General features: G+C 45.5%; 2 protein-coding genes across 6 annotated transcripts in view; one reads left to right on the top strand and one right to left on the bottom strand.

Moving 5' to 3' along the window:
* kif5ab (kinesin family member 5A, b) overlaps positions 1-3,614 on the bottom strand; it is a 48,844-nt gene extending 45,230 nt beyond the window's left edge. For 2 of the 4 annotated variants that reach the window (XM_088633659.1, XM_088633660.1), the window contains exon 1: positions 2,988-3,611. In XM_088633659.1, the coding sequence (XP_088489785.1) occupies positions 2,988-3,116 (129 nt within the window). In that variant the 5' untranslated portion in view covers positions 3,117-3,611. Of the gene's footprint in view, positions 1-2,987 lie in introns of all 4 variants that reach the window. The other 2 variants (XM_088633661.1, XM_088633662.1) reach the window with 2 other exon arrangements.
* A 2,393-nt stretch (positions 3,615-6,007) lies between these two features.
* dctn2 (dynactin 2 (p50)) lies at positions 6,008-23,653 on the top strand. 2 transcript variants are annotated; one of them, XM_088633655.1, is made up of 14 exons: positions 6,008-6,275; positions 8,419-8,487; positions 15,665-15,761; positions 15,915-15,976; positions 16,372-16,470; positions 17,222-17,382; positions 17,514-17,664; positions 17,851-17,916; positions 18,258-18,296; positions 18,530-18,607; positions 19,017-19,088; positions 20,338-20,440; positions 21,031-21,122; positions 22,615-23,653. In XM_088633655.1, exons 1-14 carry the CDS (start codon positions 6,240-6,242, stop codon positions 22,699-22,701), a joined length of 1,212 nt encoding a protein of 403 aa, XP_088489781.1. In that variant the 5' UTR covers positions 6,008-6,239; the 3' UTR covers positions 22,702-23,653. The 2 variants fall into 2 exon arrangements, with proteins under 2 accessions (XP_088489781.1, XP_088489780.1); XM_088633654.1 differs by having other exon boundaries at positions 8,419-8,496.
* Positions 23,654-23,684: the final 31 nt, after the last annotated feature.

The following is a 23,684-nucleotide window of genomic DNA, read 5'->3' as shown; positions in this document are numbered from 1 at the left end:
ACAAATGGATTGGTCCAGTTTTCCCAGAACACCTTGACGTCTGTGGGTTAAATATCAACATCCTGCAAGGGCGAGTATGCATCAGATTACTTGCAATTATTGCTGACTGTGCCTGTTCCTTTGCATGGTTTGTGTGGTATAGCCAGTCCCAGTATGGGCTGTGCTGGTTGCAGAGTGCAGTACTGGATAAGCCCTTCAAGTCCGCAGAGAGTGTAGAAGAGTGGCAGCCAAGCCCCGTATTTTACAGCCTCTCTAAAATGAGGAATGGTGTGTCTTGTGCCTTTATCAGCATTGCACCCCAGAAGCACAGTGTAAATGGATGATTCCAATGTTATTTAGCTCTACAGACAGTAATCCTCAAGACCACCGATAACTAAGCACTGCGCTAACAGCACCCAGCTTCTGTATGTTTGTTGTCCAACAATCAACATACAGAAACCACTTTTAAAGTGCTTTTTTCCTGCAGTGCACAGATTGCTCTGCCCCACCCCAAGACAAAAAAAAAAAGAATATATCATTACGAAGCTACAAAGCTAAGTTGGATTGAAAAGGATTTTTACTTCTTTCCTCCACTGTTTCATTCCCAGCTGGGCTGGTGCAGATCTAAGGGCAAACAGCTCTGAGGATCCGCTTGTAAACACAACACAACAGCCACAAAGTGAGCTCAGGCTGCACACCGCAAACGTCTTCAAGGAACAGTTTTTGATGTTGTACTCCAAGTCAAAACAACCAATGAAGGAAGCCTCTCGCTGCTTAGGAAGTACAACTCACGAATGGTAATTAGCTCTGTAGAACCAATTAACCAGCACAACACAAACAACACAGAAGGCAGACATTAGGTCATGAGCTGCAGGAGGAAGCTTGACTGGCGAATCGGAGCTCAGGACTCTCAGGAAGCGGAGGTGCTGCTCTTGTCAGGCTGACCACATGGATCCCCAACAGTGGAGGCTCTAATCCTGGGGTGCACATTCCCCCTGGGGGGGGGGGGGGGGGGTGTCTGAGGGTGCCAGACAGGCCAGGTTGGTTTAGAAGGTAACTTATTGAAAACACAATTTCAACACAAGCACTTACAGTAAGTACAACGGCTTTGTTTGATCAAACCTAGGTATTTTAAGGTAAAATCTTAAGGTGAAACTTGAAAAAGTGTCATTTTGAATGTATTAATTTTACTGCAACATTAAATATACATTTCTAAAAAACGTTTTTTTCATGTACTCTTAATTTGACTGTGAAGTTAAAATAAATGTATAAGTGCTTTGAGAAGCCACCTTTAAAGGCGCTATATCAAATAAAGTTTATTATTATTATATTATAGAATTCTCTTTCACTCTGCAGTGATGCTGGTAGTTTAGGTTTACAGGACTGGCCATCTTATGAGGTTCATGATCAGGGGAGTGAGACGAGATCTCGGGAACCAGAGGGGCGCAGGACTACGGCACAGGTGAGGAACTGCTGCCCTGCTTGCTAAGGCACTGATGGGGCCACACGAGTGCCTGCGCACAGCCGATAGCAGTGATCCCATTCCGTGAAAGAAAAATGAAAGCGAGTGCGGTCTTCAAGGGCTGGGGTGCGTGAAAAAAGAGAAAATTAGACGCAGACGCATTTGACCGAACTTTACGAAGCTTTAATGCTTTCCTTGCCGCCGACAGCCCTGCTGCTGGTGATCGTCGCAGGTCGGCGAGTAAATGAAACAAAACTCATCTATTCATCCTGCATCTCACGACAGGCGGCGCCTCGCCGCACCTGTCCAGCCGTATTTCTGTGTCATTACCGAATCTCCATTATATACAGGATATAGTTATTTCTCATTCTATAATGACCATTTATTTTAAGCGGATTTAAAAGCAATGGGAAAACGGAATGGGATTCATGGAATTCTGGTTTACAGATTTCGTATGGCAGGAAAAGCGACCATTAGTAAAAGCTTTCCCAAGAACATGCCACTTCATCTTATCGACCCGGCGGCTACTAATCACGTTTCCGAGGGAGGCTCGGCGACATACACTGGGATTGTAATGGAATATTCTGCTCGCCCGAGTCCTCTCGGGCCGGTGGATGATCACGTGCCCCAGCAGGCGCTGCTGCACCTAGAGGTGCATAGCAAACTGGCTTTTATTCTCCCCCAGATGTGCCCTTTCATTGCAGAACTGAGCGCTCGACTGGCCCTGCACATTTATTTGACTTTGATCGATGCGATAGTACGAAGGTACGGGTTTCGCCGAGGCGCGCGCCGACTGTGATTACATTAAACTGCCTCGCAGCCCAGTGCAGAAAGACCTTTCCTGACAAGGCAAGTCGTCCTGCTGTTGTTTCCGCTGCTTTTATTCTAAGAGAGAGAGGCGGTTAATTATTCTAGAAATGAAATGTATAGAATCGTAATGCAGAACACTAATGCAAACATGAAACTTGTTAAATTCCCCAAATATTTTCGTTCTCCCAAATGCACAGGTCACGCACTCCCTCATTACCGTACTGCAGTGGATAATATTCAGTAAACACTAGCGCACTCATAAAAGCTTAGACCCGCAGCGAACGTCCGGGGTGCTGCTGCACTGTAATTACTGATGTTTGTGGAGCCAAAAACATATTCCTCCGTGTTCTGGGGTGTGGACAGCGAGGTCTGGCGTGTTGACCGCCCATCCGCGTAAAATACCACCAACTGAGATCAAACAAACGAGGAAGCAGCGAAACTAAGTCCAAATAAAATGTCATTCTAAACCTTATCGAGAAAGCGAAATCCTTGAACGTAAGGTAAAAAAACAAACCCCGTAAAGACAGCAGAGCGATACCGGCACAAATGATTCAACCTTAAACCCATAACATCGCAGGGCTTTGGAGCACTGTACTTGTTTATTTGTAGGTTTTAAGATCCGTTCCCAGGCAGGTACAAAACACGGCACACCGGACCCTCCCCGGCGGCGTCATCTTTGAACAACAAACATGACGGGCAGCAAAAAGAAGGAAAAGGCCGGGAAGGGCGTACCTACCCCAATGATAACCGTGTCATCCCCGCTGAATTTCGGGATGAATTTATCTCCTCGCACGACCTCGGCTTGATTCAGCGGGCGAAAGCGGCACAGCACTTTGATATTGCATTCTGTGGAAGCATCGGCCATTGTGACGAATTCGGATGCGCTTTTGGAGACACTGAAGAATTTTCCTGGTGTTCTGGCCTTTTGAAGGTAGATCTAAAATCAAAACAAAACTGGGAGACAAAGGCTTTGTCCGAGGGTGCGAATTCCCTTTAGAACTGCAGGAAAAAATATAATCGGAAAAGCGAAAAATAAAAAAAGAAAGCCGAGCGCTTTATTGCATTGTCTACAGATTTTGCAAACAGGCTACACCGTGGTGTATGCACTACCGCGTTTAAAAACAGGATTTTCGTACTGGTCAGCTAGACATAAATATTGGTATCGACGTAAATCCCTTTGTTTAAATATGTAATTAATAAGAATAAAACCCGGACGGATTCTGGCAGGTCTGACTTGAAAATGTCGCTTATGAAAGGGCTAAGACGGAGCAGGTTGGCGCTACAGTCCCATCCGAGAACATCAAGCAGAGCACTACGGCAAGATAGCGCTGCAGCAGCACCGCCACTCCGCGCTTTATGAGGCGCGGGGCGTGTCCTGGCTCTCCGGCGCGGCCGTGCGCTCGCATCAGCACCACTCAGCGCCGCGCGGGGGGACGGGGGCGCCTCGCCGCTTCGCTGTTCGGACACAGCGTTGTTTGGACACGGGGGGGGAAGAAAAAGGACGGACATTTCTGGAAATCCGTCAACATGCTACAGTCTAGTTAGGCCTTATTGCCGCACTTTATTCGATAGTATAGTGCATGATACAGAATGTATTTTCAGAATTCCCGGTGCTTTATTATTAATTATATTATATTAATTCCCGGTGCTTTGTTATTAATTATATTAATTATTGGGCTGAGTTGGACAACCCGACTGTTTGTCACTGGTAGATGCAACCTAATATTGCTCCTTTAACGGCTAAAATAAATAAATACATGTTAATATAAGAGTGAGAGTATTTGTTTTAGGCATTATTTTAGGGGAAAAAGTCGGGGTATTTGCTACAACTTCCCAATCATCTGAGATCAAAAAGCTATGAGCCACATGGTCCGGGTAGCCTCCCTGCGTTTGTAACCTTTTCTGTGTCCGTAAACAAACATCTCGCTGCGGGTGACGCAGCACTGGAAAACACAAACGCCTGAGCCCCCACTGTCGGCCCCCGAGTCCGGGCGATTGCAGGAGCCTGCGGCTGTGACGTCACAGCCCGAGGTGGTGACTGGGCGCTTTCCCTTCCTGGAACCCGACCCACGTGGACAGGGAGCGCGAGCATCGATCTGGAATCCGGGAGGCGTCAGGCAGAACCAGGAGTGGGAGGGGGGAGGAGGAGAGAGGAGCCAGAGTCCACGATCGGTCCGTGCAGCTGGAGAGACATTTACTTTCTATTTCATTTCCTTACACCTGCGTGCCCTTTCACAGTTCCTGCCGCCTGTGCTCTGATCACTTCCACGTTACTTGCTATCTACCAGGGTAACCGCACTCCCGAGCGAAAAGAATGCAATCAGTTCATTAAAGGCACGTAGGTCTAGGCAGCTCTCTATGAATAATAGGAGGGAGGGAGGAGCCCAGCAGCGTCTGATGTCTGTTCAGACTCATGGTTTCTGCAGGTTCCTGTTCGAATATTGATACAAAACATGCTGCCATGATGACAACCGGCGTAATGTCTGCTTGCTTCTTCTGTATAAGCTTTTTCTGGACACTCCACTCGAAGCGCTTTACAGGTAATGGGGACTCCCCTCCACCACCACCAGTGTGCAGCCCTACCTGGATGATGCGACGGCAGCCATAGTGCTCCAGAACATTCACCACACATCAGATATCAGTGGGGAGGATTTTTAAAGACCACAAATAGTCAAGACCCTGGTTTTACGTGTTATACGAAGGATGATGCCCTTTCACAGTATATTGTCCACATGGACCGCAGGGTGAGTGCCCCCTACTGACCCCACTAACACCTCTTCCAGCAGAAACCTTAGCTTCCCCAGGAGGTCTCCCATCCAGGTACTGACCAGGCTCACCCCTGCTGAGCTTCAGTGGGTTTTGAATTGCTGAGTGATAGAGCCGCTGGCTATAAGAGGTTAGAGGTAACTAAAAGAGAACAAAAGTGGAAATAGAGAGAAGTGATAGCCCGATAATAAACTACAGTACATATTCTAAATCACAAGCTAAAGAAATATTAAAACATATTGTGTTGCAAAGTGAGGTGTCTCTAAATTAGATTTCCAAGGGTTTTGGGACTTCATTCAAACGGGACATTAAAATGGATTTCAATATTCTCAAGAAACTGGTTACTGTACTGTTCCCTTCAGACTGAACAAAGCTGAAATTCAAGTTTACAGATTCATTCTTAGTCCCATTACGGCCATAAACGTTGTAGGACTGACGATTCAGCATTCTTTGGCTGGAATGGGGGACAAAATTAGACCATTTGTTCTGCTTAATCTGCTCTAGATATACTGAAGTTGTCCCTGCACTGAAACTTGATGTTCCATTCTTAAGTAGTTTCCGGGATTATTAGGTTTTAGTTTTAAGGCCGCTGAATTGGAGTGTGTGTGTCTGCTAGTTGATGACGCCTCAGACAAATTACAAACACTGACATGAATTTAACGTTTGTAAATATTATTACTGTCATATCAGCAGAAGCAGATGTGACATTGGTACCACGTTTTTTTGGTTTTGAAAATCGTAGCAATGGATTTTGAAGTATTCCGAACGAAACATGACAACACTGTAAAGTACATTGAAACATCAGCTCCACCAAGAGGCAGTTTTTGAACTGTGGAGACTAAAAATAAAATCCATACAGATTAATACGCGTGTTTTCCGTAGATTTGACGGAAGGCCACAAAACTCGATACAGTACAGTGTTTCGGCAAGGGTACACAAAACAAACAACACTTCCCACAATCCCTTGAGGTATCGCATTACCTCATCCTTGTCTCGTCTCGGAGATAGGATCACGCGAGAGCACCGGCTTCTCGCTCTTTGACTACCCTTAGGAGCTGTCAAACCCAGGGAAAATAGCAGAAAGGCGTATTGTGTTGCGAAGGCCTTGTTATTATTTTACCGAAGGGAAACCTAAACCCTGTACTTTCGCTTGCAAATAGCCGTCGCCTTAAAAGCCGCACTTAACCGTCTTCTCTCTACTGGCGCTGCAGCCTCAGCAACAATGGCGGATCCCAAGTATGCTAATTTGCCAGGCATTGTAAGTAAAAAAAAAGACGGGATGCTGTATACCTTTATAGAACAATGAAGTGTTAATCTACTAAAAGCGGGTCGATCTTTAAACCATAGATGTGCCGGACGGGCGGTGGGGTTCGCCAAAAAGGCGGGTTGCTTTGTTATTTTGTGTTATAAACCGCACCCCAGTTTGAAAGACTGGATTCACGGGTCCCACAAGTGACACTTGACGAATAATGTCGAGAAGCGTCCAACTCGCTGTCTGGGTTTGTCGTGACTCAGTAAATCGAGACGACCGTTTTGTTGTCGCCTGTGGGAGTGGTAAGGGGGTGATTTTTTCAGAGTGGGTGTACCGGGTACCCGTGGCGCCGGTGAATACCGGGCAGTTTCAGGAGATGGCGATGGGAGCCGATGGTGTTTTTAACGGCCGAAAAGCGTTGTTCCATCAGAACCGTCACGTCACACCTGGGAAACCTATCTGCCCACCGGCGAGGTGGTAGTAATGGTCTTGTGTGTGATTGTCTGCAGCCATTCAGGCCTGCTGGTGATGAAAGCGGATTTGTTTTCTGGGCGTTGGCTGTGCTGAGGTCCGGCCAGCAGGAAAGTGCGTCTTTAAAAGACCCAGCAGCGACGTCGTGGCGGGACAGGGGTGGGAAAGTGCAGGTCACCCCAGTCCTGGTCCTGCTGGCCCCCAGTGAGTGTCTGTAGATGCTCAGAATCTCTCTAAATCACCCAACGAGTTGGGAGTAATAAGTTGATCCACTGAAGACTGTAACCAGTTGGTTAGCTTAGAGAGCTGTAGTGCAAACCCGAAGACATACTGGTATTCCAGGACCAGGATGGCCGGACTTGTACATGTTTGTTCAGTGATCGTCCATTACAGGAGAGCAGTGATGCTAGACTGCAATCTGGGAGGGTTGGTTAAGGTGGCTGTCCCACAGTTGTAAGTATAGGGTTCTCAATACCCATACTGAAGACCCCCAGGTCTTGGGCTTGATTGCAGTTGAGCCCTGTATTTTACTGAATCGTGAACTGGGCCATCAAGGTGCTTAATTAGAACCCTTGCAGGTTTGTTTCTTCTTTTTCTTCTCATAGGTGGAAGATTTTAACTTTTACCTTTCTTGATGATCTTAAAAGGCAACCTCCTATGCGATTAGGAGCCGAAAACCAAGAGTTGATATGAAACCTGATATCGTCAGCTGTAGGGCTCAGTTATTCACTCGAGTGTTGCGAGGGAACAAAAACCAGCAGGTGTGGGGGTCCCCCATGACTAACATAGGGACCCCCTGTTGCAAGACAAACGGTGAACTGCATCACCTTAACTGTTATCGTTGAATTCATTTTTTGTAATCTACAAAACTGACTTGGGGGAAAAAAAACAGTTATTCGGCAATGGGCAGACATTGCAGCTCTTTGGCTTTCCTACCCTGGTTCTGGAGAGCCCATGTCCTTCAGGCTTTACAGTACAGGCATCTTTAGTGGACACTATTTTCATTGAGAATAATTAAGACAAAAATAGGTTCAATTTAAGTGGCTGGCTGCTCTGTTGGAATGAGATCCACAGCGGAGATGACCTACGTTATCGCATACAGGAGGCCCATCATATCTTGAACATGTAGTACAGCTTGTTCCCCACTAGAGTGGTTTATGTAAACATGCAGAACAAATTAAAATTAAAATCCATTCACTAGCAAATCTCACAGATAAACCAGAGAGATATCAAGTCAGCTGTTCTTGGAGATGGGGAGAACAGAGACTATAATGACCATTACTGTCAGGCAGTGGGGAAACCTGAAACCAGGACTGATCTGCACCAGGTTTGTTAGTGCAGGAGAGGGCTTTTGAGAAGGTTGTTGGAATGACGTAATGACCTCTCCCTGACAAAACAGATGACTGTTTACTGTGCAGCAGAAATCCTTGGTTCCTGACCTGAAGAGCCGTAGGATCTTGTCTTATTTTATTCTGCCTGAGCTCTTAATGATTTCACTGAGTGAGTGACTTAAATGGTCTGTATTATAACAGTGTTCTGTCCTGTGTGACCCACGGAGGGTGTAATTTCCTTGTGAAAGCTGCAGAGCTTTCACTCTCTAGCGCCAGTGTGTGAGGATCGCCGTGGAGCATGAGCTGGGTGGTTATTAAAACAGACAGCGTTTCCTTGTTCTTTCCAGGCCTCCAACGAGCCCGATGTGTACGAGACCAGTGACCTGCCGGAGGATGACCAGGCCCAGTTTGAATCGGTGAGTCTAGTGGTTCTGCTCCCTGACCCCGGAGGACCATTCCTTCTTCTGGTTTGTCAAATGTACCGAGCCCCTCATTAAGTTTAATTTAAACTGAAAAGTTTCTTTAATTGAATATCTGGATTAATTAGACTTTTTAAACTTGTAGAATTGCACTTAGCCCCTGGTTTAAAAAATACCTGGTCTTGGGTTTACTTTCTACCAACAAATGTAGGAAATACAGGTTCTCTTTGGTCTCCTCTAACCTTATTTATTGAGTATTTGCTCCACTTGTTCTGTCTGAATAGCTCCTAATAGGTGATCAATGGAGAAACTGAGAATGACAGTGTCTCAAACATTCCCACTATAGATACCTTCAGTTTTGAGGGGTCTTGTTGCTTTCTATTCCCCACCCCTGAGTAAGAGGGGTTCTGAAACCCCAAGATTGGGATGCTGTGCACCGATGCGGATCACTAAAACCCCATCCAAATTTCATAGCGCTGAAGGGAACCTTTTTTAGTTTCAAGTCTAAACAAGCAGAGATTAGGTTTTAACATTAATTAGGAAAAAAACTTGGAAGTCAAACCAGAAGAGATTGAAGTCCCCCAGGGCCCGAGGTGAAAACCACTTCTGGTCACTGTTGGAAGGCCAGTGTGGTTCCTTCGTTCCACTCCGTTATTGTTCCAGCTGATCATTAAGTATTTAATTGATTTTCACCACTGGTCAGTTTGGTATGGAAGCCCATTTCCGCCAGGGAGTATGGTATCTCGCAATTGTGACTTTATCTCAGAATTGCGACTTTATATCTCGCAATGGCGACTTAAAAACTCAGAAGTATGACTTAAAAACTCAGAATTAAGTCGCCATTGCGAGATATAAAGTCGTAATTCTGAGAGTCAAAGTCGCAATTGTGAGATGCCATAGCGCGTTTTTTTTTTTTTTTTACTCCCTGGCGGAAACAGGCGTTTTAATAGTTAGGTGTATTCGGGTAGGCAAATAATTGCACCTGCAGGTCTGCAAACCCAGGGGTTCCCAATCTTGATCCTGGAGGTCCCCCTTACCCGCTGGTTTGCTTTCTACCTGAAGTTAGTTGTTGAACTGAAGCCTACATTGAACCGACAAGTAGCCTGATTGTAACCTGTGCAGATTTATTTTCGCTCATGTTTGGAATTCGGTGTTACTTATGAAGCATAATGGTTAAAAAGCAACATTCAGCATGTTTTAGGCCTGAAAACAAACAGTTAAAAAAATATTGTTATTTAGTAAATTAAGGCTCTGGTTGTGAAAGTGAAAGTGGTTGGAATAAACACCAGCAGGTGTGTGGGCCTCCAGGAGCAGGATTGAGACCTCATGTGCTAACATGAGGTTAAACGTCTGCTGGGACACACTGGGATCTGCAGTCATTTATTTTTTACATTGCTGAAGATATTCTTGGACCCCTGCAAATTTGGTAACTTTTTCATCCCTTTGTTTTCTTACGCCAAGCCAACAATAGCTGGCGACTTTGTATTATAAAATAAAATCCATGGCACTCCTCCTTTTTTCTGTTTTATTTTGTGCTCATGTCTTTGTGCATCCATGTGTCATAGCTGTGGAGCCTTGCTAGACTGGTGCTCCCAGGGGCATGTAGATTTCCAGTTGTGTTGCAGACGCATGATCATTGAGTGTGTGTGCCCTCTGCACTACAGTCTGTGCTGCAGCACTGCGACTGTTCTAGGGGAACAGTTACACTTGGGAGCGCTGAATGGCTGTTTTGCATGAAGGTATAAAGTGGGGGGGGATTTTTGCAGGTTTTGACTTTTTGTTTCTGGCCATTCTGTGCTCTTCCACTGGTTTTGATCCTGCTATGTTTGCTTATCAAAATCAAACTTGAGCAGTACAAATGTTTTTGTTGCAATTCATTGCTGTAGTTAAGAAACAGAGCTTGTTAACAGGAGGTAATTGGATCTCCTTGCTTTGCATCTGACTCATCTGCATGTTCCTGAACCCCCTTTTGCTTAATCTATTGATTAAAACATTAAGAGGCATTAACAGTGTTCTGAATGCTATTGTTTTGATGCCTTTTGGTATGCATTACTTGATTGTAACAGCAGCACTTTATGCCTTCATCACTAGAACATTGTTTTTTCTTATATATTGTACAAATTAATATTAAGTAGGACTTGTTTCACAATGCTGGGGGGTGGTGGTACAGTTTAAGGACTGTTTCAGCATACTTATCATTCCACCTTTTGCATATATTTTATATGTATAATGACAAGATGAGCAGCCACTGACAGGTGTTTTGTCCTTATAAGACTCACCAGGAGGGCATAGCTAACTTTGACCAGTGAATTGGGCATGTTCCTTTCCCAGCTTTGTGAAAGACAAGGGCTAATTAACATTAAAGCGATCACATGTTCTTCAAAGATGCCAAAACACTAGAAGATGTTCCCTGTGAGATATGTACTGAGAGGCTTTAAAAAAGCACAAAATGAGTATCAAAACCAGTAGCATTTGTTTCATTTTTGGAATGCCTCATACTATATGAATGTGTACGAACTTGTGTTTAATATGTTGAATTTGAAAATCCACAACCCTGTAGTCTGTTCTGCTTAGCAGGTTTTTGATTCTATAAAAAAACAGACAGGGGATTAACTGCAGTTGAGCACCGTTTTGAGCTGTGCACAGACTGGGCAGAAGTAAAATCAAAGCCCCACCTACTGTGATAACCCCATGGTTTGAAAGGAAAGTTTAGCCTCTGAAATGTCCCCCCCCTCCCCACTTTGCCATGCATGGTCATGTGTTGTTTGGTGTACTTGTTCAGTGTTTAAAATATTGTTGTGTGATGCACACTAACCCTAATAGTGTTCTCCCCCGTTCCATGCTGTCTCCCCACTTGTTTTGAATCCCTTCCTGGGACGCTAGTTTGTGCAAGTAAGACCCTTTAAGCTGCTTCACTACTGCATGACTGGGGTTGTAATCAGTTCCCACACGTGATCTCTGTGGTTCCCATTCTTGCCAATGTTGTTCAGCATGCAATTGAAATTCTTATTGCTATGATGTTCTGAATGTGTTGCCCAGCAAACTAATTGATTTATTTTAATTAATTTTTTTAAGTAATCTGATTTTTCATGCCAGATTTATTTGTTTGTTGAAGATCAGGTTTGCCTGTTCTTGTTCCATTCTTGTGTGTATGTTCATTGGGCGTTTCATAATGAAGTGGGTCCCAGAATAGAGTTTTGCTTTCATCCAAAGGTCGCCTGATTTTGAAGAGTCACGAATCAGAATCATTGCTTTCCGTACTGGCTGTTGATAAGGTGGTGGAGGGTGGCCTCTTTTATTTTTGAAATAGCTGATTAAGCTAATTACTTTTATGTGCAGTAGAATGGATATTGAAATGATAAGGAAGAGACAGCAGTTGAAATAGATCCCGAAACTGGCCATCCATTGCCCTGGCAACACAGGATCAGTCAAATCAGTTGATTGAAAAGCTGGAAGCATGGCTGGCAGCTAAAGGTGCTCTTTTCAGGTCCCGCCAACCAGCAGGGCAGGGCCTGGTCAGTGTTCGGACAGGAGGAATCACTGGAGAACTGCCTGGCTGCTGCTTCACTTTTATTTTTTCACAGACCTGGCTGTCTTGTTGTCCCTGCACCATGGGAGAGGAAATTCCCTGCCGTTGCCACAGCGTGCTGACTGAAGGACACGCTGTGCAGTGCGACTTACTACCTTAAACCAATGTCCTGTCCACATGAGCGTAGACTGCTTCCTGCGGTCCTGCTTAGTGCTGAGCTCTATAAATTATACATCATATATCTATATATAACATGAACCTGCTGGATGAGATCCTTAGATCAATTGACTACTAATTAACAAAGAGTCTAGGTGGGCCGAATGGCCTTCTCTCTTTAGTACCCTTTCTTACGTTATTATAAGCCTACACCAGAATTATTCAGAATGCGCCCCCACACTCACAGCGCACTGCTTTATGGCATTGAGCCTTCAAGCTGCTCGTGACTGATTGGATTGTACAGTGTAGCAGGTGGAGGTGCTCAGAGTGGATTGGAACAGCGTTGTGCTGAGTGCTCCTAAAGCACTGCCGATTGTGTTTGAGAAGTTAGTGCTCAGATCTTCCCCTGAGCACTAGAGCAGACAGCGTGTCTGGGACACGGCTGTAATTTAGGAAAGTCACACTCACTAACTTCCTCTTTTTTGGATGTGTGTTTCTGCTGCCACAGTGCTCCACGCTCCGTGTTGCTTGCCTTGATTAAAAACATGGGTGAGCTGCTTTGGGTCCTCACAGGCTGTTTGCCTCTTTTTAGGTATCTTTTAATATGCTTCAGGATCAGATAGAGAAAAAAAAGCCAATACGGAGGCTCTCGAGTCAATGGTGTGGTAAAAATTCTAAGGTGGACCCAAATTAAGAGGCGACCCTGCAGCCTGGAAGGAGTCGGGGGAGCCCATGCTAACGAACTGAAGCAGCTCACTGTTGGAGCAGTGCATTCTGGGTTTACCAAGGCTAATTGTGCGTATGACCCGCTGCTGTTGTGGTCATAAAAACCTCCCTCTACCTACCTCTGCTTTCTGCCCCCCAGTCTAACAGGAGAAGATAAAAAGGGGTGAATGAGGGTGAACAAATGAAGTCTGCCCTGCCAGGAGGGGACAGTGGCCCACAGCCGCTATGGTGCATTGCATGTGACAATAACTTCGTGTTAATCTCTGTCTCTCTCTCTTTCTCTCTCTTCCCTGCCTCGCTCCCTCTCTTTCTCTAACTCTTTATGGAAAACACGAAGGAGCTGGTAAGAGCCTTCCTTGTCCCATCCCGCTAATGCCTGTCTGTTCATCCATCTGTCTGTGTGTGCACTGATGTGATTTGAAATCCTCTCTTTCTTACTACCTAGAGACCCGTCCTCTACAGATTTGTCTCCTTACAGTTCTTCCGAGACATTGCCCTTAGGATGAATATTTCCTGGAGATACTTTACCCTCTGTTCTGAGATTCCTCTTAGAAAAGACCAGGGTGTCACTTTCCCCCTTTCTGTCTGTCTCCTCCCACTGCATTTGATTAGTGAAGGAAGTTTGCTTTACTGATCTCCTCCAACACTAATACCCAGTTTTAACATCCACATCCTCTGATTTAAAAAAAATAGTCCACTTAACACCAGAGATAATGGACAACGGCAGCCATTCTGTTTGTGCCCGTCATAGCTTGTAGCCCAGCCTTCACTGTAGCCAGCTGACTGCCATCACAGCTTGTTAGTGCTGTCTGGAGAGGGCTGACGTTTGCAATGAGTGCTCTCCAGGATAAGTGTCCATATTAAGTCCTATTGAAATGTATTGTAATGGTTGCTCCTGTGGTTTTCATTTGTAGTGCATTTGGAACAAAAACCTCAGCAAATAAAGAAATAGTGGAAAATGGTCTAAACTAACAACAAAACCTGATTGTCAGATTTTCTTGACATTGTCATTAAACGTCATTCCTGTGCTCTTCTGTCTTGGTCCTGGAGAATCTCTGCATCTGTAGATCTTGTTGATTAATTTGAGATCTTTGCAGGCTAAAGACTTGGTATAAAGGTGGCTTTAGACTCAGCCATTGACGGGTCAGATGTCAGCGGTTTAACTTTCCCATTGCAAGAGAAGGAAAGAGAAGAAAATGTGAATGTGACTGCTCTAGGCTCTGCAGCTGTAGAAGGTGCTTCGGGGAGGGGAGTATCTGGGAGAAGCACCCGTTTCAGCCTTTCTGAGCTGAGATGCAGACAAAAGGGAATGTAGGCTGCTCAGAATATAATAGCAGCAATTACCATAGATGAGTCATAGACAGAACCCCACCCCCAGCTCTCTTGAGACAGCCCTGCTCTTGGGGATTGCTGGTGAAGTTCCTTCCTGGCTGGGTTTGATAAGAATGGATGTGGGCACAGGTGAGATTCCCAGTGTTGTGGTGTTCTTTCAGGATGTTCAGACTGCAACACTTCCACTGATTGAGTGCTCCAATCACACTTCTGGCTTTACCAGTTGGTGACTTCAAACAGTTTCTCAGCAGTGCATTCATTGAAAGACATTATAGTGTAGCTTACTCCACTGACACGATCCTGACTGTCTTGTGCAGAACTTAATCTGCTTGAATACCAAGCAAACTATTTAATTTCCAATGAGGGCTTTCTTTACCTGAGCTGTTTTTACTGCAGTGAATGCCGCGTTAATCTTTAGCTATTTTAAGATGCCTTTCACAATAGAGTACTTATCTACAGAGTTTATAAGAAGGGGTTAAGAAAATAGTTCTTCAGGAATTGATCAACCCTGTCTGCTTCCTTATGGTTATGTGTATCCCCTTATATATTATGCAAAAATTATAGATGCCCGTAGATGCTTGCTCAACCCTTTTCTAATCATTTTGCACAATCGGGGTGATTCAAAAAAAGATGTCACAAATTGAGCATGCTCCTACAGTCTGCTTCCAGCTGTTGCCTGCTTCCAGGTGTGTTGCAGATGTTCCATCCCAGCGCTAGCCATGCAGAGAGAGAGATGGGCCGTGGGCTGGGATTAGTGCTGTGTGGAAGCATGTTTGACTGTGTGGGTGCTCGGGAGGGGTGGGAAATCTTCTCTGCAGTCGTCTCCTTAACAAAGGCGATGTCAGTGTTTTTATTTTGCTCTTTCTGTGGCTGGCTCTGGTTGATGGAGCATCTCTGTGTTAAGATGAAGCAATCCAAAAAACGCTCTTTTCTGGTCTTACCAGCGGCATGATGCCCGAGTATCGCTTGGTAACGGCAAGGGGCCAATGTACTGGCCTTGTGTGGGTACTGGTTTCACTGTGCCGAAAACCTTCCAGGGCTGCACTGGAATTCTGCTGCACACACAAAAAAACCCCAGAAAAAACAGGGTTAACCCAGACCTCTGAGGTTATTGGTGTGGGTCAGGTCTGCATATATAAATAGCAGTGGTTTGAGTGAAAAAGTGTTTTAGAGCAGAGAAATACTTTGTCTTCTCCAAAAATTCCCTACCACTATTTAAATGCTATTTCAGATACTAAGTACAGGCTTTGTACCAAACACAATATTGAATCAGCAGTTATTCTTCGCCCTGTTTCCTTACTTTCCTCCCTCTTAGCCTGCCACCGTGGTGTATGCAGACCAGAGCCACCCCTGCTCATGAGGGATCACGGGGAAACGCTGCAGTCGCGTGCTGAGTGTACTGAGTGTGGTGTAACGGGGCCTGTCTTGCAGGAGGAGCTGTGCAGTGACAGTGTGGAAAGGATTGTGGTGAACCCCAATGCTGCCTATGATAAGTTCAAGGACAAGAGGGTCAGCACTAAGGGCTTGGGTGAGTTCTTTGCCCTGCCTCTTACCTCCTCCGTCTTCATCTTCATCTTCTTGAGTCACAGCCACAGTCGCCAGTGTTGCCAGAGTGAGTGTAGCGTTTGATGCTCCGGTGCCACGCTAGTGGAGCAAGCTCAATTTTTGCTTTCTCTTGCAGATTTTTCGGATCGTATCAGCAAGACTCGTCGGATTGGCTATGAGTCTGGGGAGTATGAAATTGTAGGTATCTCATCACCTGGTGAATGAAACCTGCCTTCTCCTTTGGTGCCTTGTGGGGTCGAAGTTAACTAGCTGGGGGCTATACTGTTTGCTCATTGATCAATCCCGGTCAGCTTTAGCTTTCTCTGGAATTACAGTTATACTTAACTGCAGCAAGCAGTTAAGACTGGAAATGGGGAAGTATTTCAGGGTTGTACAGAGTTCAGTGGGTAATTCTTTGCTGGGATGGTACAGAATACTTTTCAACACTAATTTCTCAGTTGTCCTGTCAAGATCAAAAAGCCTGTGTCTGTGTGTGTACTTTATAGAGTATGGAGCTGTGCGGTTGTCCATTGTGTGCACACGTGTCTTGTTAACTCTGCTATTTGTGTATTGATGTATTTGGTGTTTTCCAGCTGGGGGAGGGACGAGGGGTGAAGGAGACTCCCCAGCAGAAATACCAGCGGCTGGTTAATGAGATCCAGGAGCTGACTGAGGAGGTGGAACAGATTAAGGTGAGAGACGTGAGGCATTTTTGGTTTTTACAGCTGCTTTCTGTGGTGTTGCCGTAGATTGGCTGTACACAGTACACAGGATGGCAAGGATAGCGGTGTCATTGTTTCTGCCTATTGCTGGTTTTTCTTCTTGATGCTGTACTTCAGCCAAAGCTGGGGTTCTTCACAGATAACTAAAGGAAGCCGGGAGGTCTTTTGCTTTGTTTGATCGAAAGGAGTGCTGACCTAAGAGGTCGGGAGGTGGTGGGAGGGCCCTGCGGAGCGTTCCTAAGGGAAATCCTGCCTCTCGCACCCATGCCTCATCTCTCCCCACTCCCCTCCTCTCTCTCTCCTTTTCTGCATAACTATTTCATTTTCTACACCCTTTATGCCTTTTCTCCAGACCTTCTCCCTGAGCACCACCCTCTTGCTAACTCTACAACATTTTTGTCCTCCCTCCTCTGCTGTTCTTCCTTTTTCCCCATCTCTATATTTTGACCCTTGTCCTCGCCATTTTCCTTGCCCCCCCCCCACCTCTCTCCCTTTAAAGCACAAGTCAAAACTAAAAGGGAGTTCATGTGGAACTAAAATCAGGGGGTTCTTCTTTACACAAAAGGCAGTGGGTTGTCGGGAGCTACCTGCCAGCCACGTTCTTGAAGCCAAATGCACAAGATTCATTACATCTATTAGATCCTGCTAAACGCAGCTGGATGAACAAAATGGGCTGAATGGCCGCCTCTTATTCGTAACCTTCTCTCTCCGCTACTTCCAGGCCACCACCAAAGAGTCCAGCAGTGAGGAGCGTCTCACCCCAGCAGCCCTGGCCCAGCAGGCTGCCCAGCTGAAGCAGCAGCTGGTGTCCTCTCACCTGGAGAGCTTGCTGGGTCCAAACGCCCATATCGCCCTGACCGACCCCGATGGTGCACTCACTCAGTAAGAAGGGGTGGGGGGAGAGGGGTCAGGGAACGAGGGGTGGAGGGTAAGGGAGAGGAGAGATCACTGAGGGAAGAAAAGGGGAACCAGAGAAGGCATGCTCATCTGTCTGACTGTCCATCTCTCCACAGGCGCCTGCTCGTCCAGCTGGAGGTGGCGCGGGGGCCCCGGGCCAAAGCAGGGGCCGGGGAGGGAAAGCCGGCAGGGCGGGGACCGGAGGGGGCAGTGGTGTATGAACTGCACAGCCGTCCGGAGCAGGACCGCTTCACTGAGACGGCCAAGGTGAGGCGGGGTGTCGGTGGCCACATGCTGGGCACTGTGTCCTAGGCCTCTACAGTTTTGGGGATCCTGGACCCTCACTGATCGAACTACTGTCACTATCTCTCTCTGTCCCCGTTTATCTCTAATATAGCCATATGTGGACCTAGCTGCTCCCTCTAAGTCTATGTTGTTTCTCTTTCTTTGGAGATTTTGGAGCTGGAGAAGCGTCTTGCGGAGCTGGAGGTTGCAGTGGGGTCTGGCCCGGAGAGACAGGTATTCAGAGCTCAGTACATAGTATTCCTAAATCCTCTTCTGTTGCATTTAAAATGCAAATGTGAAAGCAACCAATCAAATGGAACACTTTAAACTTTTTTTGTTGTTCATGGTAGATACAACCACCAGACACCTATTTCTGTACTTCCTGCCATTTAAAATGCAGTGCATCTAGGTTTTATCCTACCTAATACATGAAACTGGTTTACGATACCCTTATTGTAACAACTACAGAAGTAGCCAGTCTGGAGCTGAGCGTGTGCCAAGTTCAGCTGAGAGCATGGGGCACACTGATGGTTTTGTAGTGACAGGCATTGATGGCTGTTGGGCTTATTTTGCAGAGTTCTCTGACAGTGGCACTGCAGGGCGCCAGTCTGATGGTGAGTGTGCCCTCTCTGTTTGACAACGACCAGACCAATACTGTTCGTTGCAGTCGCAGCCGTTCTGTTTCACTGCTGTTCCGACTTAATTTGTTGCATCCAGATAGTGTTCAAATGTCTCAATCTCTCACCCATTGCCCCATCTCTTCACTAATGATCGTGCCTTTTCTTTCTCACTCCCTTCCCTTGCCCCGCTCTTCCTTTTCTCTCCTCTCCTCTCTCCCTCTCTCCAGGACACCATTGAGCTGCTGCAAGCGCGAGTCAGTGGTCTGGACTCGGCCACACTGGACCAGGTGGAGGCCAGGCTGCAGGTAACTCCAGCAGGAAGAGACAGAAGCTCGTCTTGATTAAAATACTTAAAGGATAGTGCTTCAATATAGCAGCATGCTTGTGTTTGGAAAAGTGCTTTCCACATTTAACTCGGCATCCTTGACTAATCCCATTTTCAATTAGAAAAAAGTGTTTTAATTTGAGAGCATCAGTCTCTTGCACACTGTCCTCCATGCATCACCCATATGGTTGCTGTGGAGGATAAAATAGTTATTTTAGACATATAAAGAGTGTAGGGTTAGGGCCTGTTTGGAAGATGCTACTCATCTGTTGTGTCCCCCCTAAAAAAGTTTTGATGAGTTTTGATGTTTTCAGCCTTAATTTGTCTTGTGAATCTGGATGCACATATGTTAAGTCTGCTGAGAATGCCTATGTATGTGTCCCTTACAGAGTGTCTTGGGCAAGATGAATGAGATCGCCAAGCATAAGGCAACAATTGAAGATGCAGAGACACAGACCAAGGTGAGAGGAGTCTGAAAAGGGGTAGAGAGAGGCTGGGGGAGTCTGGAGGGCACTGCAAGAGGGTTAGGACAGAAGCTCGTGAGTTGGGTATTTTAGAACAGGAAGATGCTTTTTTTTAATCAGATATTCCAAATTCTACTAATGCAGTTTTGAAAAATGTGCAGAGCTGCACAACCATGGCATTTTGAGTAAAGATTGATGTTGGTTCCGGTTTCCTGCAGCTTAAGAACTTAATTTTCAGAGTAGGAGATGGGTGATTAAAATTTGAATGAGAGAAAGAGAAGGGGGGGAGTTGGAGAGAAGGAGGCTCATTTAAGGCATTAGATGTGCCTTAGAAGGCACAGTTATTGATTGGGTTATTGATTTCATTGTGAGATTAAAGATTTGAAAACAATATTATTTAGACAGAGTCATGCTCGGGGCTCTGTTATGTCTGAGTATTTATTCTGAGGAGCACCTGGAACGGGTGTGACCATAAACTGAGTCCAGGTGCTCCAAGACTCCAGGTGACTAGTCTCTGGGGCAGCTGGAGGAGGGAGACAGGTTGATGATGACGCCCCTGGCTGCTGAGCCACAGCTAGCTTGGCCCACAGTCCAGCAGCCAGGGCGATCATGAGAGGCATTGCACAAAGGGAAATGATCATTGATTTCTCCCACCCACATGCGAGGAATCTTTCTCTGTTCTTTGTGGACCTCCTTTGCAGGGCCTTGTTCTTACAACTCCCCAGCTACAGGAAACCCACTCTAGTGTGCTGTGTGCACACCATTCATGGAGCAAAAACTAAAAACAGAATTAAAAAAATCTGTTATATTCCATATCCATATTCAGAGGAGCCAGCTGAGGTAACTGGCCATGCAAAATTAACTCTGCTGATGGCAGACAGACTTAGACATTTGGACAGTGGGACTGTCTGCATCCTTATCAATGGCTTTTTGTCTGGCAGCCATTAGCAGGTGGTAAAATGATGGTCACCATTTTGCTTTATTACATCACTTGAGGAGCACTTCCTGCTGCCTTAACCTTTGTCCGGAGTGGCGTTGACTGCGAATATGCTTTGTAACCAGTAAAGAAAGAACATTTCTTTTTGGACGAGAAATGCTTTTTAAAGCAGGGAACCCCAGTGATGAAAATGAGTGGCATAGCTCTCCAGGTGTTCTAGGTCTCTTTAAATCATAAAGTTATTACTCCCATGAAGAGGGGGTCAGCTTGTCCAGTTAAGGCTAACTGTCTCTCTGTGTGTATGTGTAGGTGTCTCAGTTGTATGATGTCATTCAGAAGTGGGATGCCATCGCAACCTCACTTCCACAAGTGGTCCAGAGGCTTGTTGCAGTTAAGGAACTGCATGAGCAAGGTACAGCAATCTTCTCTTCCCTCGTCTTTTTCTCTATATCCTTCTTCATCTCCCTACTCCACTGCCTTCATCCTTTTTTGTTTCATAACTACCACTGTTGTTCATCTCTCTCCTCATTCCTATGCCAAAACTCTGTCCCTTTCTTCTTTTCCTTTTTGCAGTTTACAGTTGTAATTTATTTAAATTGGATTTTCACTGTGTATTTTTTGTAAACATGCTTAAACTGCCTGGACTCAGACCTACATGTTTCTACAACACTTTGCCTGGAAGACATTTCTGAATCTCCACCTGTTCTTAAGGACTTCAGCCTCAGATATCTTGCAGTTGCGAGAGCTATGAGATTGTGAGATAGTGTCATACCTCTGTGCACCAGGTTTTTCGGTTTTCTTTGGGGGCTTTTTAAAAAATTGTCCTTGTGGTATGATGTTCCTGATCCTATGCTGGAGCTGTGGAATGTATGGTGATGTCCAATGTCACATGATGAGTGCCGACATCGTGTATCTGCTCTCTCCCAGTTTCTCTCTGTAAAGGAGCTTACAGGGGTCCCACCTCCTTGCAAGAACTAACACATGTTCCTTCTCCCCTCATAGCTATGCAGTTTGGGCAGCTGCTGACACACCTGGACACCACCCAGCAGATGATCAGTAACTCTCTAAAGGACAACGCCACTCTCCTGTCTCAGGTAAGCTCTCTTTTACGTCGTTGAATGTGGAATAAGGTGGTGTGTGAAGAGCTTGTTGCGTTATTCAGGAAAGGTGAATGACGTGGCCCTTGGTGATCTGTGAAAAGGTTAAATCACTTGGTCCTGTGCGAGAGGACAGGGGTTTTTCCACTCAGACCCATGTCTAGGTTCAGCACTATATCCACTTTCCTTAACTTCCAAAGCAACAGCGACCCATTTTCCTGTTCAGTCGCCTGTGATGGCTTTTTGATGGTAGGCCTTGTTTTCACCTGGCGGTTCCTGAGACACCCCTACCTCCAGAGCCGTTTGTCATCTGACTTGCTGCAAACTCCACAGTGACGGACAGGAGGGCAGGAGTCGGATGTTGCACTGAAAGAGGACAGGGCTCTGCGTTAACTAATCTCAACTCTAACCTGGCAGAGCTCAATCTCTTGGTGACAGTGAGCTGAGTTTGAAATGCCACTTTTGGGCCCGTGCAGCTTCTTCCCCCTCTGATCTCCTACCTCCATCACTTACCTCTTGTTTGCATGACATCAAGCTGTGTTTGATATGAAATTCCCTGAAACTAAGCTAGTGACAAAACAGAAACATGTGCTAAAGGGGCAGCAAATGTCAGCTAATAAGACTTGAGAACTTCACAGTAATGATGGATGGCTTCTCCATTCATGTGTCAGCCATAGTCAGGAATCTGGATGTCACACTCGATCCTCTGCTGTCTTTTGAGCCCCTCGTGAAAAATTTAATTTTTTCACCTCATTTTTTAATCTTGGAAATATTGCCTGCATTAGGCAGTTTCAATCAGTGTCCGATGCTGAGTACTTGATTTGTGCATTGATAACATCAAGGTTTGATTTCTGCAGCTGCTTGCTCTATGGACTGCCACACTATTTTCCATATATGGCAGTATGTCCAAAACTCTACAGCTGGACTTCTAACTCACACCAGACCCTGGCAGGATATCACTACTGCACTTAAATCTCTTCACTGGTTGCCTATGAAGTCATTTATTCGATGTAAGATCTTGTTATTGACTTTCAAGGCTTTAAAAACTCTGGCTCCATCATATATCTCTGACCTCCTCCATGTTTAAACTCCCTCTTGTTGGCTCCTTTCAGTTGAAGCTGGTCCTTTACTTACTGTCTGCAGGACTAAATCTTGGACTTGTGGTGACTGTGCCTTTTCTGTCGATGCTCTTTGTTAATGGAATGCTCTACCTCCACCATTTGAGTTATTTGGTTCTCTTCAAATCTAAACTCAAAAGTCACGTTTTTACCAGGGCCTATGTTTCGTTGCCCTACATTCTATCCTGTATGTTTTTTGTTTTGTTTTTTTACTGCATTTTGTTCCTATATCACTGTGTACAGCGTCCTTGGGTTTGGAAAGGTGCTTTATCAATAAAAGCTCTTCTTGTTCTCACACTCTGTGCAAGTGACTTTCATGGCACAGCCCTTGTGAATATCGATTTTTAACAGGCTCTCTTGCCGTTGCTCAGGTGCAGCAGACCATGAAGGAGAATCTGATCACAGTGGAGGAGAACTTTTCCAGTCTGGATGCCAGGATGAAGAAACTTGCTAAATAAAACGGTGAGGGGGTCCCTCTCACTGCTCGACTTCAGCTGTTTGCAAAACGGATTTCAACTACACAAGAGACCAAATCAATCCCCACTCCCCTCCCCTGAACGAGTCTCGTGCTCAAACCACATCGTTATACACTAATTCTCCCTTCGAAGACTGCAGAATCTGTTCTGTTCACCCAAAGCCTTTGTGGCGATGTGCCCTTGATCCCAAGGTTCAGGATTGAGATGAAAGCGAGAGCCTGCTTGCACTGCTATATTCCCCTGAGCTCTGTCGGTGGACTTAATAAAAGCGGGGCTCTGTGCTCGTTTTGTGGAGCCTCTTTGTTTTATGTGCTCACTAGCAGTGTTAATGAGGATGATGTATGGGCCATATTCACATCTCAAGTTAAGCACAGCAGAAATGGTAGGGAAACGTAGCCTTGAATCCTACCTGTTAGCGTTAATGGGTCGCTCTGATAGATAGAGTGGTTGGGGACTGTCCAAAGTGCTTGTCCGGGTCCAGTCCAAGAATGTTTCAAGTAACTGTTTGGGCTGAGCTAAGTTTGTTCTGAGTTTTTAACTTTTGCCAGTCTCAAGAAGACAATGCCTGAAGTCGCTGTTGACTGGATATTGAATAGTTCTAAAGTAAAATGTAACAGTCTAAATTAACACTGCTTGAAATAAAGGATTTATGTTCCTTGGGGGGTGCCTAACTCAGCTGACTGTTCCCCTCAAATGAAAAATGTACGTGTTGACAGTTCAGAATGTGCACAAGGTCTTGTATTCTTGTGAAGAAAAACAGCTTGTAAATATGCTTGTCTACCTTAGACTAATTTTATGTTCATTGGAGTGTTACTGCTATAATTATTATGACTAAGCCAGAGACTGACCATGAGAGCCTGGTCTTTTACTGGGCACTGCACTGCCTGTGCTGTACTGTACATCCGCTGGAACAGAAATAAAGTGCATTACCCGAGGCAGTTTGGGATTTAGATTTCTTGGAAGAT

The sequence above is a fragment of the Lepisosteus platostomus genome, chromosome 1, assembly GCF_059453375.1.
Source record: "Lepisosteus platostomus isolate fLepPlt1 chromosome 1, fLepPlt1.hap1, whole genome shotgun sequence".
Taxonomy (NCBI): domain Eukaryota; kingdom Metazoa; phylum Chordata; class Actinopteri; order Semionotiformes; family Lepisosteidae; genus Lepisosteus; species Lepisosteus platostomus.
Note: the sequence above shows the minus strand (reverse complement) of the source record. Positions and strands in the feature narration are given on the sequence as shown.

Bases quoted from the DNA above. Each gene is read 5' to 3' on its own strand.
- dctn2 (XM_088633654.1), top strand. From the start codon at position 6,240: ATGGCGGATCCCAAGTATGCTAATTTGCCAGGCATT. The intron at 15,762-15,914 runs GTGAGTTCTTTG...TTTCTCTTGCAG, and splicing joins GGTCAGCACTAAGGGCTTGG to ATTTTTCGGATCGTATCAGC. The intron at 19,089-20,337 runs GTGAGAGGAGTC...GTGTATGTGTAG, and splicing joins ATGCAGAGACACAGACCAAG to GTGTCTCAGTTGTATGATGT.